The sequence below is a fragment of the Pseudophryne corroboree genome, chromosome 11, assembly GCF_028390025.1.
Source record: "Pseudophryne corroboree isolate aPseCor3 chromosome 11, aPseCor3.hap2, whole genome shotgun sequence".
Lineage (NCBI taxonomy): Eukaryota > Metazoa > Chordata > Amphibia > Anura > Myobatrachidae > Pseudophryne > Pseudophryne corroboree.
Genome location: NC_086454.1, coordinates 173,607,634 through 173,622,302, shown reverse-complemented (window position 1 = coordinate 173,622,302; position 14,669 = coordinate 173,607,634). Strand labels below are relative to the sequence as shown.

At 44.2% G+C, this 14,669-nt stretch overlaps 1 protein-coding gene across 2 annotated transcripts in view; it reads right to left on the bottom strand.

Annotated features, from left to right (window-relative positions):
- KAT5 (lysine acetyltransferase 5) overlaps positions 1 to 14,669 on the bottom strand; it is a 111,792-nt gene that overhangs the window by 87,390 nt on the left and 9,733 nt on the right. The window contains exons 2-6 of one of the 2 annotated variants that reach the window (XM_063945088.1): positions 10,314 to 10,380; positions 9,759 to 9,827; positions 9,465 to 9,643; positions 6,266 to 6,337; positions 6,064 to 6,147 (exon numbers count right to left, since the gene is read on the bottom strand). In XM_063945088.1, the coding sequence (XP_063801158.1) occupies positions 6,064 to 6,147; positions 6,266 to 6,337; positions 9,465 to 9,643; positions 9,759 to 9,827; positions 10,314 to 10,380 (471 nt within the window). The remainder of the gene's footprint in view (positions 1 to 6,063; positions 6,148 to 6,265; positions 6,338 to 9,464; positions 9,644 to 9,758; positions 9,828 to 10,313; positions 10,381 to 14,669) is intronic. The other variant, XM_063945089.1, reaches the window with a different exon arrangement.

The following is a 14,669-nucleotide window of genomic DNA, read 5'->3' as shown; positions in this document are numbered from 1 at the left end:
CAGTTCTTTCCACAGTGATTTTAGGCAGGAACATTAGGTAGAGACCTGTATAGGCGATAAGAACACACATGCACACCCTTCCATACAAGAAGGAAGAGGTTTTTAGTGTTTGTCTAGATCCTCAAATCAGATGCGTCAGGGTGGGATCCCTGTGGATACCTGTGGACATAAGAGAAATCACGTTATCAACGGTAAATTCTTACCATAACGTTTATTTCTCTGGCTGGGTCCACAGGATTATCCACAGGATAACATTGGGATTCCCAAAGCCATTTTAGTGGTGGGGACGCTCCTGATTGCACAGGAGGACCTTTCGCCCGAAGTCTGCGTCATGAGAGGCAAAAGTATCCAAGGCATAATGTCTGATGAATGTGTTTATGGAAGACCATGTGGCTGCCCTACATATCTGTTCTGCTGATGCACCCTGTCGTGCTGCCCAAGAAGGACCTACCTTACATGTAGAGTGTGCAGAGACATTAGCCGGAATAGGGAGATCTGCATGAGAATAATCTTCTGATATTACCATTCGGAGCCATCTCGCCAGCGTCCGTTTACTAGCAGGCCAACCTCTCCTATGGAATCCGTAGAGGATGAAGAGAGAATCTGTTTTCCTGATGGCACTAGTACGATCTATGTAGATTTTTAAAGCCCGGACCACGTCCAGTGACGCTTCTCCCACAGATAGTCCCGATACCTGAAAAGCTGGGACTACAATCTCTTCATTCAGGTGAAACTTTGACACCACCTTTGGAAGATAACTAGATCTCGTTCTGAGAACTGCTCTGTCTGGAAAAAAAACTTAGGAAAGGAGACTTACATGATAATGCTCCTAAATCTGACACTCTTCTGGCTGACGCCATTGCCAGTAAAAAAAGAATTTTAACCGTTAACCACTTAAGATCCGCTCTCTCAAGTGGTTCAAACAAAGGACCCTGGAGAAATTTAAGAACTAAATTCAAATCCCAGGGAGCTGCAGGAGGAACAAATGGAGGTTGAATATGTACTACTCCTTGGAAAAATGTACGTACATCCTGTAGGTCAGCAATCTTCTGCTGAAACCATACAGTCAACGCTGAGACTTGCACCCTCAAGGAAGCAACCTTCAACCCTTTATCCAATCCTGCCTGCAGGAAATCCAAAATTCTAGCTACTTTAAAAGATCTCGGATTGTAATTTTTTCCAGAACACCAATGAATATAGGCTTGCCATATTCTATGATATACACGGGCCGAAGAAGGCTTTCTTGCTCTAAGCATGGTTTGGATTACCTGCTTTGAAAATCCTTTAGCCTCTAAGATAGAGGTTTCAACAGCCACGCCGTCAAAGACAGGCGATCCAGATGACTGTGACAACAAGGACCCTGCATTAACAGATCTGGACGTTGAGGGAGCAGTATCGGTGCTTCCACGGACATTCTCAACAGATCTGTGTACCAATGCCTTCTTGGCCAAGCTGGAGCTATTAGAATGATTGCTCCTTTTGCCTGTTTTATCTTTCTCACTACTCTGGGTAACAGAGATATTGGAGGGAACAGATATGCCAGCCGAAACCTCCATTCTACTGACAGTGCGTCTACCAGGATCGCTCCTGGGTCCCTTGTTCTTGATCTGTACCTCGGAACTTTGTTGTTTAGACGAGACGCCATAAGGTCTATCTCCGGTAGACCCCATCTGTTCACCAGTGTCTGAAACACTTCTGGGTGTAGTGCCCATTCGGTTTCCTGAATGGTGTGCCGACTGAGAAAATCCGCTTCCCAATTTAGTACACCCGAGACAAATACCGCTGACAATGCTGGGAGATGTAGTTCCGCCCATTTTAGAATAGGAGTTACTTCCTCCATCAGACTCTTGCTGTGAGTTCCTCCTTGATGATTGAGGTATGCTACTGCCGTCGCATTGTCTGAGCGGATCTGGACTGGTCTTCCTTGTAGATTGCCCTTTGCCTGAACTAGGGCCAAGTAAATGACTCTTATTTCTAACAGATTTATCGGCAGGCGACTTTCCCTTGCGGTCCATTTTCCCTGGAACCATAGGCTTCAGAGTACCGCCCCCCAGCCTTGTAGGCTGGCATCTGTCGTCAGGACTTGCCACTCTTTTATCCAAAAGGGTCTCCCCTTGTTTAAATGGTCTGTCTGTAGCCACCATGCTAGAGACCTTTTTACATTTACTGGAATCTTTATCATCTGCTTCTTTATTGTTTGATGATTTCCGTTCCATTTGGTCAAAATGAGATGCTGCAACGGTCTGGAGTGGAATTGCGCATATTCCACCATGTCGAACGTTGATACCATCAGACCCAACAGTCGCATTGCTGCATGGACTGACATTGTCTGGGCTTGCAACGCTTCCTGAGCCATGACCTGCACCTTGACTATTTTCTTCTCTGGTAAGAGAACTCTCTGTAGGTCTGAACCCAATATGGCTCCCAAATGAACCATCCACTGTGACGGATTCAGGGACGACTACTCCCAATTTATGAGCCACCCGTGTCTCTGTAAACAAACTATCGTCTGTTGGAGATGGCTCAACAGTAAATCTTGCGACTGTGCTAAGATTAATAGGTCGTCTAGGTATGGGAATATTCTTATCCCTTGTTTGCGCAGACAAGCTGCCATAACCACCATGATCTTGGTAAACACCCTGGGTGCTGTAGCTAGCCCGAAGGGCAGAGCTTGGAACTGGAAGTGTTAATTGAGGATGGCAAACCTGAGGTAACACTGATGTGATAGTGCTATAGGCACATGTAGGTAAGCATCCCGTACATCCAGAGATACCATATAGTCTCCCGGTTCCATAGCCAACATTATGGAGCATAACGTCTCCATGTGGAACTTCGGGATCCATATGTAATTGTTCAACATCTTCAGATTTAGAATTGGTCGATATGACCCATTTGGTTTCTGGATTAGAAACAGATTGGAGTAATACCCCTATCCCTTTTGTGATGGAGGTACTGGGACAATCACACCTGACTGCAGTAATTTTTGGACTGCTTCTTGCAGGGCATTGGCGTTCGACTCTATACGAGACGGGCTGGTGCAAAAAAATCTTTGAGGAGGCTGCCTCCTGAATGGGAACCCATACCCCTGAGATACTACCTTCTGCACCCAGGCATCTGTTGTTGACTGTTGCCATGTGTGTGCAAATTGCAGGAGTCGGCCCCCAACCCTGGAATCCTCCAGGCGGAGGCCCGTCTCTTCAGGCTGAGGGTTTCTGTTCAGGTTTGGAAGCTGGCTTTTTGCTAGCTCACTGCTTCCTACCCCTGGATTTAAACTGGGGTTGTTTAGGCTCCTCTTTACCTTTCGCTTTGCTTTGCCAGCGAAATGAGCAAAATTTTAAACCCTTGGACTTAGGGTTATAGGTAGCCGGAAATCTGACCTTCTTCAACTCAGCCTCTGACTCTAGGATATCCGATAAAGGTTTTCCAAATAATATATTACCCTTGAAAGGCAATGCTTCCAATTCCTTCTTGGACTCCGCATCTGCCTTCCAGGTCCATAGCCAGACTGCTCTGCGAGCGACTACTGCCAGGGCTGAAGCTTTAGAAGCAACAGTGCCTACATCAATGGCTGCTTCTTCTAAATACTGGGCAGATTGTCTTAAACGGCAAAGACGATCCTCTTGCTCCCTAGTAGGAGAGGGGATGTCATTCTCTAGTTCCTCTATCCATTCGCCCATTGCCTTTGCTACCCAGGCCGAAGCCATAGCAGGTCTTACCACTGCACCCACAAGAGAAAAAATATTTTTCAATAGGCTCTCTACCCTCCTGTCTGTGACATCATTCAAAGAGGTAGATGACAGTGGCAAAGCAGATTTATGCACGAGTCGCAGAACATGTGCATCTACTTTTGGAGGAACTTCTCTCTTCGAACAATCTCCAGAAGGAAATGGATAATAAGAATCCCATCTCCTAGGAATCTTATACTTTTTACCGGGCGCTGCCCAAGACTCATCCATCATTTCCGTCAACTCCTCCGACGCTGGAAATTCAGCTTTCACTGACTTTGTTCGTTTGAATACAGGTGCTTTTGCTTTTAACGCTGTCTTGGCTGGTTCTTCCAGAGAAAGCACAGCCTTTACTGCATTAATGAGTTCAGCTACATCATCTGAACTAAAGCTCTGCGACTGATCATCATACGGAGTTGAATCTATTGTTTCCGCATCATCATCCGATGTATCCTCTTGTGTAGTCTGCCATACAGACGTATCTGTCTTAGTCTTACCTGCCCCTTGGTTGCTTGTAGAGGCTACTGAAACCAAACCATAGGAAGGGAGCTGCATGTATGTGTTCATAGTGTAACCCAACCCTTGAGGTGGTGCTACTGGAGCTAACCTGTCCGCTATTGAAGACAGAGTCTTTGCGAACATATTCCATGGTGGCTCTACTGGAGGTTGAACTAACTCCTGTTTTTTACTTCGCTGAAAAGCGAAACAGTTTGCACACAAACCCTCATAAGTGACCAATTGATTCATATCAATTACCCCTGACTTACAAGATAAGCATGTTAGGGCTATGGGAGTGCTTGACAAATTCTCCTCATCACTTTTGCCGCTCACAGACATTTTTTCTGATATTGACTACACAATTTTGTGACTGAAAAACACCCTATAATCAGTATATAGAGGTGAAATCAATCTGACAACAGTGCACCTGATTTGAGGGTCAGAACAGGACTGACATTACACAGAAAAGTCAGCACGCATACTAGCAGTCAGTCACATGTTAAAGCATTAGACATTGTCATATGAGAATACAACCTCCATAATAACTTATACATAAGTAGGAAAATTGTACTTCTGTTTAACTGGTTCTTTTTTCAACATAACATGCAGAAAACACAGTAATATACAGGTCTCATATGAAATAGGTACTAAAAATTAACAATGCACACTAAGAAGTTGAAGGAATTTTTAGTACTGTATACCCTGCCTCCAGAGAGCGGGATACAGGGAGACTCACCACACTTCCATATCCAAGCAAAGACGCTCGTAAGACGCTGAGTGGATTCAGACTCTACTGGTGTACACTGCCGCTTTTGGTAACTGATAACGGACACGGACGCTCACCAACGGACACGGACGCTGAGCAACTCCACGTGCATGCAGACGCTAAAGGCCTGCGACTCGGTCTGGGCGGGTTTATATCCAGTGTACACAACCGCAGCGTCTAAGCTGCGACCGAGTACCCTCGTGGTAGCGTCTGACCGGAAGTGAGGTCATTCAGTTCATGAAACGAGAGACACGCGGGAACTGGCCATGAACTCGGAGGAGGGACAGCCAGGAGAGCGTCTGAAACCCCCTGTTGACTTAAACTCCCAGGATCGCGGCCTCACCTAGTCCTGGCGCCTATGATCCCCAGAGCGTAGCGCTGTCACACCGGGATGTTCGGCGCATCAACACACTGTTTGCAGTCTCCACCAAATCAGTGTAGCTGTGTCCTGACCCCTCTAGTAAGAGGAAGTCCATAGACTCACCGTCTCCCCATGCTCCGGCCACAGCCTGGTAACGTCTGCTGGACCTGCTAGAACATCCGACACAGACGCCCGTCGAGACAGCACTGTACCGCGAAGGTAAGCGTTGTTGCGACCCGGTGGGGAGTTGTTGGAGCGACTCTGTCTAATATGCGTTTAAAACGCTGTTAAGAGAAGTCGCTCAAAAACCAAAACAGTAAGTCTATAAAAATAAAGTAATGAAAACTTGAGGCTGCTTTCTCAGCAGCCCTGTGACCATGCGGCTTCCTGCCGCACCAAGCAAAAAACTGATCTGACTGAGTCAGTGGGCGGGACTATATAGTGGAGGCCCCAATGCATCCTAGGAGGCCAGAAAGCTTGTGACCGTGTTGGTGCCATTTTCGCTGTCGCTCGACAATATCCCAATGTTATCCTGTGGATAATCCTGTGGACCCAGCCAGAGAAATATATATATTGCAGTCAGAACTCCATTATAGTGGCCAAAGATTATAAAATGAAACTATGATAATACTTTATACAATTCTACAAGTGATATGTTACAGAGGACAAATGGAACAGTTAAGTGTTAAATCCTGCTCAATCCTATATTTTACCTGTGGGAAGACAGAGGCTTGTGTGGTCTCAGGTGCTGGTGGGACCGGAGTTGCTGGTGATACTACTTCAACTTTTCGCTTCTGCTGAAAGAAGCAAAGTGGCAGGCAGAGACTTTGGTGAGAAAGTAGCAGGGGCAATACACTGCATGAATACTGAAAGCAGGGGGACAGACATGAACGTATATATGGGAGACAGTCTTACTGGAACAGGGAGAGATTTTCCTCCTCCCGCAGGGGCTGCTACTGGAGGTTGAATGAGTTCTGGAATCTTCCTCTGTGAAAGAGGAATGACACAGGCTTATTACCGTTCCCCCATTACAATGGGAGAGTTACTTCACCGCTGTGTGATCTGAAATGTACACTTAGAACTTTCCATATGCCAATACAGAGGTTCACACAGAATCTGCCTGTGTCTTTATACATGACTTACATTGCCAAATCAAGTTTAAAATTTTAAATTTAATATAAACACTATGCAGAAAATGATAGTCCATAATGAGAGGGACTTCTCCACAGTTGCAAGTATTGTTAAAAATACAAAACATCATACATGGTCATAAATTGGTAAATTGGTGGAAGGGGCACATGTGTACTGTACTAATTTATAAGGTTTTCTTATTCAAAAACATTCTTCATATGGAAAAAAACAAAACATGTTTTAACACAGAATAGATTAAAAAGTTACATAAAAAGCTGCATAAATCATAAGGTTGTTTTCACATTTATTATATATACTGACTGGCACATTAAGAAGTCTGAAAACCTATAAGAAGCTAAGATCCCGCTATTACATTTCATACCATAACGAAGTGGTTCTCAAACTTTTTTGAATCACGGTGTCCTAGAGTATCAGAATTATATTAACGGCATCCAAGACCAAAAGTTTCTTACTGATAAATTTACAAAGAAATATTAAATTAAGTTAATTGTGTTTATATGTCATCCTTAGGTTCAGTTATGTGGTGGGGGACAGGATTTGCTTCTGTTTGTCCACTTATTTTATGATTAGCTGCTGCCAGCTCTGGTTTTGCCTATTATATTGACCATAAATAATTTGAATTGGTCCTGGACCACCAATCCAAGACACCCCTGGAAGTGTCCTGAGGCACCCCCAGGGCACCACGGCACACAGTTTGAAAACCACTCCCATAAGGAGATATTCTTATGGTAAACATAAAATAGGTTTACACCAGTTTTATTCAAATTTTAAACAGAGTAACTTTTACATATTAATGCGCTGAGGGTACATTTGGGATCAAGGATTTAAAAGTTTGTGCAGCTATTTATATAGTTGTATGGTTAGCCAGACAGTATTATACACAGCACCCACATTATTCTAGAACTAAGCGAGTTCTATCGACAGTGCATAACAATTATAAGTAGCTGGTGTGTAATATTGTACAGATAATATTTTCTATCACTATACCAAGATATATTTAATTTACATGCATATTACCACCTAGTTGCTCAATTTGACTGTATAAGTAAATCACAGGAATACTTATGAATACTTGTTCGTACTGTAAAATAAACATTTATCTTAAAGGCCCCCTAAACAACAAAATTCTAACTTCCATATATGAATTGCATTTTACAGTGTTGGGCTGGAATTCTACTGCAGCTTTGTTAGGAAAGGAAAGCTTGATTATATGTGCTCCAGTCCATTACAGACACCTGAAGCTACACAGGTCAAAAAGAAGAAACTTCAGTCAGAAACTGCTGTCACATTACAGTTGTTATTAATTATTATTATCCTTTATTTATAGGACGCCACAAGGGTTCCGCAGTGCCTAACAAAATACATAAACATTGGACATGTGACTGAAATAAGCATAAGTGTGTCAGAAACTGAGGATTAGGTGCTGTCGTAGGGGTATAAAGTAGAAGATAGTCTAAGTCAGAGAAGGAAAAGTACATTAGGGGAGGGGATCCTGTTCGTGAAAGCTTGCATTTGACAGACAGGGGTGACAAAAGTGGGGGTAGACAGTGAGCGTGGAAGAGACGGTTAGGATAAGAGATTGCTGGGTTTGATGAAGCAGTGGGCCTTAAGACCCCGTTTGAAGTTTTGTATAGAGGTGGAGAGTCTGATGGGGAGTGGTAGAGAATTCCAGAGATAGGGAGCAGCACGTGCAAAATCTTAAAATCTTGGAGGTAGGACAGTATTCAGCAGAGGTGACATGCATTTATAGAGTGAAGAGGATGGGCAGGAATGTAGATGGCGGTAAGGTCAGAGATGTAAGTGGGAGAGGAATGGGTGAAGGATTTATAAGCGTGTGTGGGAACCTTGGATTGAATTCTGAAAGGGAAGTGGAGCCAGTGTAGGGCGTGTATTTAAGAGAGAGGAGGCGGATATAGTACATTTAGAGAGGAAGATAAGCCGGCCAGCACCACTGAGGACAGACTGAATTGGAGAGAGGCGGATTTCAGGGAGGCCAGATAGAAGATTACAGTAGTGCAATCTGGAGAGGGTCCAGTGTGTGGATGAGGGTCTTAGTAGCATCCTGGGTGAGAAAGGGTCTGATCCTAGAAATATTTTTGAGATGGAAATGGCAGGACTGCGAGAGGTACTGAAAGTGTGGTTTGAAATAGAGGGAGGAGTCATGGATTACTCCAAGACAGCGCACTTGGGGACTAGAAGAGATAGCGCTGCAATCAGTAAATAATGAAATTGTAGGAAGCGAGGTTAGTCAGGAGGGTGGGAAGATGAATCTTAGATATGCTATGTTTTAAGAAAGTGCTGGGACATTCAAGAAGAGATAGCAAAGAAACAGTTGGACACATGAGTGAGGAGAGAGGGTGAGAGGTCAGGGGAGGAAAGATTCTCTGTGATTCTTATTGAACTTGCTAGCTTGTGAGGCCCAACACTACATACTTAAGTGTAAAATATTAATATTTGTGCAGAGAACGTAAAGACTCCAGTAACTTATTTCGTGGTGGCAGAAAAATTGTATATTTATCCTAAGTGACCGAAGTGTGCACTGTCACGACCTAGCTGTCATAGACTGTGGCATCTGAGGGCAGGCTGGTATCACGACATCCTATTTTATAAATCCACCAATAAGCACAGTGCTGCAATTAAGTGGTATATGTAACAATTTGAGAATTATGCAACAATTTTGACAATCTTAGCTGTAAATTTAAAATGGCATTTATTTAAAAGATCCTTTTCAATTATTGGCGCTTCAAATCTACAGCCAAATATTGCCGCTTTACAGAATTTGCCACCTAGTATGTATACCCCAAGTCTGCAAACACAGCAACCCAATACCAAATAGTTAAAGAGTACATCCTGGAAATATTTAGTTAACTACATAGAGCTGACTTGGCAACCCTAGTTAATTTACACCTTTTGCGAAGTGATACACATTCAAATATTGCTTCTAGATTTGCAGATTACTTACCACCTCTCTCTCCGGTGAGCTGGGTATTCTCAGATTACTCACCACCTCTCGCTCTGGAGAGCTGGGTCTGGAACCAGAAAGTCCATTCTTTGTTGGTGTTTTTGCTTCTTTTTTTGGAAACTGAATCTTCTTTAAATCTAAACGATCATGGGTGACCCATTCATCTAATCGTTTATTAACTGAACAAAGGATGATACAGAAAGAAAAAATTATAATATCAGATACCAGCATTTCTTTCTTTTTGTTTTACAACACAGTATTGTAGAGCAGTGTATTCACCATTCGTTTACTTACAATCAATGTAATGAACATAGAAGAGTTTCTTCCCAGTCAGGTCTTTGACACTCAGTATTTCTGCCAGCGCTGAAACGGAATGTCGAGATAATTAAGAGATATCAAACGCTGCACTTACCTCTTCTATTCCATTCAAAGGAGGAAATCTTTCCCTTATTTCTATGTTTTTGTATTCAAGCATTTTAAATAATTTGCCAGGAAACAGTAATAATAGTTTCTCAATTTGGATATTCATCTAACTTAGCATTATTATACTAGCCAAAAATATAGTAATAAACATAACCACTTAATAGAAACTCATGTGCATCAACTTGTAAAGACTCATTTCTGTGATTTAGACCATGAGTTTTCAACCTGCGGTCCTCCAGCTACTGTGGAACTACACATCCCATCATGCCCTGCCAGTTTTGCTATGAACGCATGCTAAAACTAAGGCATGCTGGGATATGTAGATCCACAGCAGCTGGAGGGCCGCAGGTTGAAGACCCATTATTTAGACAAAGGATAGACCATAGACTGCATTCCTTTCTGAATATATAAGATTAGAACACTTACGCCACTCCACTTCGTTGTCTTGGTTCTTGCGAAGGACAGGCAGTCTGCACCCTTCCACAATCTCTGCCTGAAATAAAAATGAAAAGGACTATTATACCCAAAAATTAAATGTACAGATATATATATATATATATATATATATACACACATGGAGATAAAATACATTGCTCAGATTATTACAGAGCTGAGGAGTAATTACTTCCCCACTACGAGGCAGGCGGGGGATGTTTCATACACATCTTTTCTCATACAGATCAAAATATTGGAACTGGAGTTATTTCAGTAAATGTGACATCACTAAGTCCACCACATGCAGCAATTGCTGCAGACATACTTCTTGGCAAACTGTCCACAAGTTACTGGATAACAGCAGGCGGTATGTTTTGCCATTCCGCCTTAAGTGCAGTGACCCAACTGTGACACTAAAGAAGGTCGAGTTAGTCTAGAACAGAGGTTCTCAAACTCGGTCCTCAGGACCCCACACAGTGCATGTCTTGCAGGTCTCCTCACAGAATCACAAGTGACACAATTAACTCCACCTGTGGACCTTTTAAAATGTGTCTGTGAGTAATTAATACACCTGTGCACCTGCTGGGTTATCTGCAAAACATGCACTGTGTGGGGTCCTGAGGACCGAGTTTGAGAACCACTGGTCTAGAATGCACCTGTCGCTCCGATTCGCCCCAGAGGTTCTCAATGGGTTTAAGATCTGGACTCTGAACCGGCTAGTCCATCCGGGTTACTGAATAAGCTGTATGCCAGTCCAGCGTTGCCCTGGAAACATGGCATTGTACAGCATATGATGATCCCTTTTCAAACTCTGTTAGCTCCGTCCGGCAAGCCATTTCCTCTAGCAAATGATCTAATCAGTACCCTTCTACCCGTTTTATACCTTTACTAACATGTGTCTGCTGCAGGAGCACACCATTTTGCTTTTGCGCGGGTGGAAGGTATGTCCAATCACTTTTGTCTACATAGTGTATAAATCTACATAGTGCATTTGTACACTGTGGCTGATTCTGAGTCAGGCAAATCTCAGTGCACGGATGCATATGGCAAATTATTACATAGAGCGCTTTGCAGATGAGAAGTTAGCATTTAGGTGTACTGTATGTCCATCTTTTCTGAGGCGGCCGGAACTCGGAGTGTTAAGCTTTTCAGGAGTGGGAACAAGATGGCGACAATGCAATCACTCGGAACCTTTACGACTAGCAGGAGAGATGGGAGTGTCATTGGCATGTTTTTACGAGCGTATGGAGAAGGGAAGCCTGTTACTAATACTTATGGGGCTTACAGATGCACGGATCCTTGCATAGTATAAGATAATTAATCTGGCTACAGTGGCTATCACAAATACAGCCATCTGTGTGTGACTGGGAATCAGACCCCAAGTATAAAAGCACTGCTGCTTTACACAAACACCTTCCGCCTAACATACTGAATAAAACTGGAGGGAGGAGGTAGTGTTTGATAGACATATGAAGTTCAGCCTAAACGTTTGTTATTTCTAGTACTATTATTCACTTAGTAATGCTCTATACAATATCAATTTGAAATCATGGCTATTTGCAAAATAGATGTTAAAATAAGATTTTACACTTACCGGTAAATCTATTTTTCGTAGTCCGTAGAGGATGCTGGGACTCCGTAAGGACCATGGGGAATAGACGGGCTCCGCAGGAGACATGGGCACTTTAAGAAAGACTTTAGACTCTGGGTGTGCACTGGCTTCTCCCTCTATGCCCCTCCTCCAGACCACAGTTAGAGAAATTGTGCCCAGAGGAGATGGACAGTACGAGGAAAGGGCAAGATTCATACCAGCCACACCAATCACACCGTATAACTTGTGATAAACTACCCAGTTAACAGTATGAACAGACAACATAGTCTCGGTCCAAACCGATGAACTATAATATAACCCTTATGTAAGCAATAACTATATACAAGTCTTGCAGAAGAAGTCCGCACTTGGGACGGGCGCCCAGCATCCTCTACAGACTACGAGAAATAGATTTACCGGTAAGTGTAAAATCTTATTTTCTCTAACGTCCTAGAGGATGCTGGGACTCCGTAAGGACCATGGGGATTATACCAAAGCTCCCAAACGGGCGGGAGAGTGCGGATGACTCTGCAGCACCGATTGACCAAACAGGAGGTCCTCCTCAGCTAGGGTATCAAACTTATAGAACCTTGCAAAGGTGTTTGATCCCGACCAAGTAGCTGCTCGGCACAACTGTAATGCCGAGACCCCTCGGGCAGCCGCCCAAGAAGAGCCCACCTTCCTAGTGGAATGGGCCTTAACCGATTTTGGCAATGGCAATCCTGCCGAAGAATGTGCTTGCTGAATCGTGTTACAGATCCAGCGAGCAATAGTCTGCTTTGAAGCAGGTGCGCCAACCTTATTGGCTGCATACAGGATAAACAGCGCTTCTGTCTTCCTGACCCTAGCTGTTCTGGCCACATAAATCTTCAAAGCCCTGACCACATCAAGTGACTCGGAATCCTCCAAGTCTCGCGTAGCCACAGGCACGACAATAGGTTGGTTCATATGAAAAGATGAGACCACTTTAGGCAGGAAATGAGGACGAGTTCTCAATTCTGCCCTATCCACGTGAAAAACCAGATAGGGACTTTTATATGACAAAGCCGCTAATTCCGAAACACGCCTTGCAGAAGCTAAGGCCAACAACATGACCACCTTCCAAGTGAGATATTTCAACTCCACTGTTTTGAGTGGTTCAAACCAAGGTGACTTGAGGAAACTTAATACCACGTTAAGATCCCAAGGCGCCACCGGAGGTATAAAAGGAGGCTGAATATGCAGCACTCCCTTCACAAATGTCTGTACTTCAGGAAGAGAAGCCAATTCTTTTTGAAAGAAAATGGACAAGGCCGAAATTTGAACCTTTATGGATCCTAAATTTAGGCCCAAATTCACTCCTGTTTGAAGGAAGTGAAGTAATCGGCCCAAATGGAACTCCTCCGTAGGAGCAGTCCTGGCATCACACCAAGAAACATATTTTCGCCATCTGCGGTGATAAAGTTTTCGATGTCACATCCTTCCTAGCCTTAATCAGGGTAGGAATGACCTCCTCCGGAATACCTTTTTCCGCTAGGATCCGGCGTTCAACCGCCATGCCGTCAAACGCAGCTGCGGTAAGTCTGGGAACAGACAGGGCCCCTGTTGCAGTAGGTCCTGCCTTAGAGGAAGAGGCCACGGATCTTCTGTGAGCAATATCGCTTTAGCTTTTTGTTGAGACGGGACGCCATCATGTCTATCTGAGGCAGTCCCCACCGACCCGCGATCTGTGCGAAGACTTCGTGATGAAGTGCCCACTCTCCCGGATGCAGGTCGTGTCTGCTGAGGAAGTCCGCTTCCCAGTTGTCCACCCCCGGGATGAACACTGCCGACAGTGCGCTTATATGATTCTCCGCCCAGCGAAGAATCCTGGTTGCTTCTGCCATGGCCACTCTGCTCCTTGTGCCGCCTTGGCGGTTTACATGAGCCACTGCTGTGACATTCTCCGACTGAATCAGAACCGGTTTGTCCCGAAGTAATGCCTCCGCTTGACGTAGGCCGTTGTATATGGCCCTCAACTCCAGGACGTTGATGTGGAGACAAGTCTCTAGAGTTGACCGGAGACCTTGGAAATTTCTTCCCAGTGTGACTGCTCCCCAACCTCGGAGGCTTGCGTCCGTGGTCACCAGTATCCAGTCCTGAATGCCGAACCTGCGACCTTCCAGGAGGTGAGCACTGTGCAGCCACCACAGGAGAGATATCCTGGCTCTGGGAGACAGGGTGATCCTTTGATGCATTTGTAAATGAGACCCGGACCATTTGTCCAGTAGGTCCCATTGAAAAGTCCTCGCATGGAACCTGCCGAAGGGGATGGCCTCGTACGATGCCACCATCTTCCCCAGGACACGTGTGCAGTGAAGTACTGAAACCTTTTTTGGCTTTAATAGGTTCCTGACCAGAGCTATGAGCTCCTGAGCCTTTTCCATCGGAAGAAAAACCTTTTTCTGTTCTGTGTCCAGAATTATTATTATTATTATTATTATTATTATCCTTTATTTATATGGTGCCACAAGGGTTCCGCAGCGCCCAATTACAGAATACATAAACAAATAATCAAACAGGAAAACAGCAACTTACAGTTGATGACAGTATAGGACAAGTACAGGGTAAATAAACATAGTTACATCAGCAGATGACACTGGAATAAGTATCAGGTGGCAGAAGACTGCTGGATGTGGTGCAGTTGAAGATTATTAAAGTAAAAAAGGATAAGCACATGAGGGAAGAGGGCCCTGCTCGTGAGAGCTTACATTCTAAAGGGGAGGGGTAGACAGACA